This window comes from Corapipo altera, unplaced genomic scaffold, assembly GCF_003945725.1.
Source record: "Corapipo altera isolate COAL_440 unplaced genomic scaffold, ASM394572v1 96, whole genome shotgun sequence".
Lineage (NCBI taxonomy): Eukaryota > Metazoa > Chordata > Aves > Passeriformes > Pipridae > Corapipo > Corapipo altera.
The window spans coordinates 495615-499383 of NW_020884962.1; the positions used below are offsets into that span (position 1 = coordinate 495615).

Here is a 3769-nt window from a genome sequence, read left to right on the forward strand (position 1 = left end):
AGGAGACCCCAAGAACCAGGTGAAAGGGACCCCAAAGCCAGATGAAAGGGACCCGAAAACGAGGTGAGGAGACCCCAAAACCAGGTGAAAGAGACCCCAAATCCAGGCAAGGAGACCCCAAAACCAGATGAGGGGGGATCCCCAAGGAACCAGATGAGAGGATCCCCGAGAACCAGGTGATGGGGACCCCGGGAAGGAGTCAAGGGGCACCTCATGAGCCAGGCGAGGGGACCCGGGGGAAGGGGCAGCAGGAAGGAGCTAAGGGGACCCCAAGACCCCAGTGGGAGCCCCCCCAGGAAGCAGCTGAGGCAGGGGGGGTCTCTCTGTGCTCCGGGTTTATTGGCGGGTAACGAAGCTTCACAGTTTGGAGTCGCCGGCGGCGTTTGGGGTGGGGGAGGAAACAACTCGTGGACCCCCCCCTTCCCCCAGGCCCCTGCCCAAATCCACCCCCCACCCCCCTAAAAAGCTGATCCCAAAATAGAAAAGGGGCAGTGGGTGTTAGTCGGCCCCGTCGACGTGCAGGGGGGTGTGGGGGGGCCCCGGCCGGGGGGCACAGGGGTGCCCGTTGAGCTGGGTGGGCACCGGGCTCTTCTTGGGGGCCAAGGGGCAGGAGGCCCCCCCGGGACAGGCACGTTTGGGGCTGGGGGCCGGTCGCTGCATCTTGTGCTCCAGCAGCATGTGGTTCTGGGGGGGCAGCCCCAGGCAGGCCCTGGGGGGGCACAGAGAGAGAGAGAGAGAGAGAGAGGAGGGGTCAGGGGTGGGCACCCCGGGGCTGGCACGGGGCACCCACAGGGTGGGGGACGCGGTGGGTTGGGAACTGGGGGCATGGGATGGGCATCTCAGGTGCTGGGAGCTACTGGTGCTGGGAGCAGTGAGCACTGGGACCCACTGGAGTTGGGCACCTCAGCACTGGGCACTGGGACCCACTGGTGCTCAGACCCATTAATACTGGGCACTGGAGTCCACTGGAATTGGGCATCCCAGGCACTGGGAACTCTGGGCATGGGGCACTGGGACCCACTGGTGCCAAGACCCACAAACACTGGGCACTGGGACCCACTGGCATTGGGAACTCTGGGCATTGGGCACTGGGACCCACCGGTGTAGGACCCCCTGGGCACTGGGTACCAGGGTCTGTGTGTGTTGGACACTCTGGGTATTGGGGCTCCACTCCCATTGGGCACCCCAGGACTGGGAACCAGGGACCCATCTGTGCTGGGACCTGTTGGTGCTGGGCATCACCAGGCACTGGGCATCACCCCCCACGACATACTGGCACTGAGACCCCACCCAGCAGCACCGGGCACTCCAGGCCTTGGGCTCCAGGACCTGCTGGATTTGGACACCCCATGGACGGGCACTGGGGCCCACTGGTGCTGCCACCTTGGGTATCCCACAACAGGACCCCTGCCAGCCTTTGGGTGCTACCGTGGGCACCGAGGTGGGTGGGACGTGGTGCCCACAAGGACGGGGGGACCCCCGGGTACCTCAGGATGTTCTCGATGCAGCTGCGCTGGCGGAAGAGCGCGTTGACCACGGGGGTGCCCTCGGGCACCAGCGGGGCCTTGCAGAGGAAGGCGAGGATGGAGAGGACGCTGTGGAAGCCCTGGAATTCGGGATCGGCCTCGGTGCAGAAGGTGATGCGCTGGCACAGCTCCGTCAGGATGGCCAGGTCCAGGATGATGGGGCTGGCCAGCAGCGAGTCCTGCAGGCACCGAGGGGTGAGGAGCCACCCCCTGGCACCGCGGGGACACCCTGGGGACACCCCGTCCGCCCCCCACGCACCTCACAGGTGTTGTGGATGACGATGGTGTTGGTGCCGCCCATCATGATCTCCGACGTGTACTCGTCCAGCGCCCGCTTGCTGTCCCCCACGTAGGGCACGTACTTGATCACCACCTGCGAAGCCACGGCCCCGTCACCCCCCCCCGTCGCCCCCACGTGCGTGTCACCCCCCGCGCCCCCCAACTCACGCAGTGGTCGGGCTTGTCCTGGGGCCCGTAGAGGACGGGGTTGGCCTGCACCGTGTCGTCCACCACGTTGCTCTTGGAGATCTCCTTGGAGCGAAACTGCTGTGGCGCCGAGAGGTTCTTCCCGTCGTTGTTGCCCAGGTGGTTGTAGCTCACGATGGATTTGGTCTGGGCAGGGGGTGAGGGCAAAAGTCACCCCCTGCCACCACCAGGTGCCCGCCCAGGACAGCTCCCTGTCCCCAACACGTACCTTGAGCCCGGCGCCCACCAGGAAATCCACCAGCACCGACTTGAGCTTGGTCTGACCCGACTTGAAGTCGTCGCCGCCGATGAAGACGCGGCGCTGGGCGGCCAATTCCACGGCCCCCGGCACGAAGGTGTTCTGGGGGGAGCCGTTGATGTAGGCACAGCCCTCCAGGATGCTGGCCACGGCGAAGAGTGTGGATGGGGACACCTCCAGGCCTTTCTGTGGGGGACAGGGGACGGCTCAGCGCCGCCGGAGCGGGGTTGTCACCCTCCTGTCCCCCCTCGCCCGCGGCCCGACCTCGATGGCCCTCAGCAGGTTCTCAGCGGTGTCGTTGAGCCCCGGCACGATGTCACAGAACCGCTCGGTGTTGGCCGTCCACAGCACGATGACTTTGTCCAGCCCGGTGATCTCCTTGAAGTCCCGGATGTCCCTGCGGATCTGCTCCACCTGGGATGTGGCCAAGGAGGGGACGTGTCACCACCGCCACGGTCACACCTCCCCATGGCCCCGCTTCCCCTCCCACCCTGTGCCATCCCCCCTCCCCGGGACCTGCTGGGCCATGGAGCCCTGGAGGACGTTGTCCGCCCGCTCCTCCTGGTTGGCGGCGATGAACTCGGGGATGTAGATGGAGGGTCGGGGCTTCATCTTCTCCATGTGGGGCCAGAGCTGCTCCTGCAGCGACCAGTCCAGCACCTCCGCCCGCCTCATGGCCTCCGCCAGGTTCAGCGAGGAGATGTCCCAGCCTGGGGGACACGGGGTGACACAAGTGCTCAGGGTGACCCCACACACACACACACACACGTTGTGGGGTGTCCCCCCGGTGTCCCACCTACCATCGAAGATGATGTCGTTGGGGTGCACCATGGGCAGCAGGTCCCGGAAGGGCACGTAGACGTCCCCGGTGGGGCCGGTGCCCAGGCACACAGTGGAGGCTTGGAGCAGGGAGCCGTAGTAGTTGGCTTTCTGGGGTGGAGAGGGTGAGGATGAGCCGCTGGCATGGGGACTGGGGGGTCCCAGCACCTCCAGACTCAGGGGCTGGGGCTGCAGAGCCCCTCTGAGGGGCCAGGGAGGAGATTGGGGTGCAGGACACAGGTGAAGCTGAGCTCTGTGTCCCCATCCCTGTGGGACAGCCCCTGGGGCCCAGGACATTGCTGGGGTCACATTGGGGACACTCAGCCCACTGAGGTCACACAGGGGACACCCCCTGTGCTGGGATCCCACTGGGGACACACCCCTTCACTGGGGTCCTGCTGGGGACACCCACCCTGCTTGGATCACACTGGGGACAAACCCCTTGCAGGCTCTGGTCTCACTGGGGACACCCACCCTGCTGAGGTCACAGTGGGGACACCCACACCACTGGGGTCACACTGGGGACACCTGCCCTGCTGAGGTCACACTGGGAACACCCCCCCTTGTTTGAGGCACACTGGGGACACTCACCTCACTGGGGTCTCACTGGGGACACCCACCCTGCTGAGGTCACAGTGGGGACATCCACTTTGCTGAGGTCACACTGGGGACACCCACCCTGCTGAGGTCACACTGGGGA

General features: G+C 65.9%; 1 protein-coding gene across 1 annotated transcript in view; it reads right to left on the reverse strand.

Annotated features, from left to right (window-relative positions):
• Window positions 1–1240: 1240 nt before the first annotated feature.
• The window catches only part of ISYNA1 (inositol-3-phosphate synthase 1), a 4278-nt gene continuing 1749 nt past the window's right edge, over window positions 1241–3769 (reverse strand). The window contains exons 4-10 of the mRNA XM_027664373.1: window positions 3051–3180; window positions 2767–2960; window positions 2515–2664; window positions 2221–2436; window positions 1974–2138; window positions 1786–1899; window positions 1241–1705 (exon numbers count right to left, since the gene is read on the reverse strand). Coding sequence (XP_027520174.1) covers window positions 1256–1705; window positions 1786–1899; window positions 1974–2138; window positions 2221–2436; window positions 2515–2664; window positions 2767–2960; window positions 3051–3180 — 1419 coding nt within the window. The 3' untranslated portion in view covers window positions 1241–1255. The remainder of the gene's footprint in view (window positions 1706–1785; window positions 1900–1973; window positions 2139–2220; window positions 2437–2514; window positions 2665–2766; window positions 2961–3050; window positions 3181–3769) is intronic.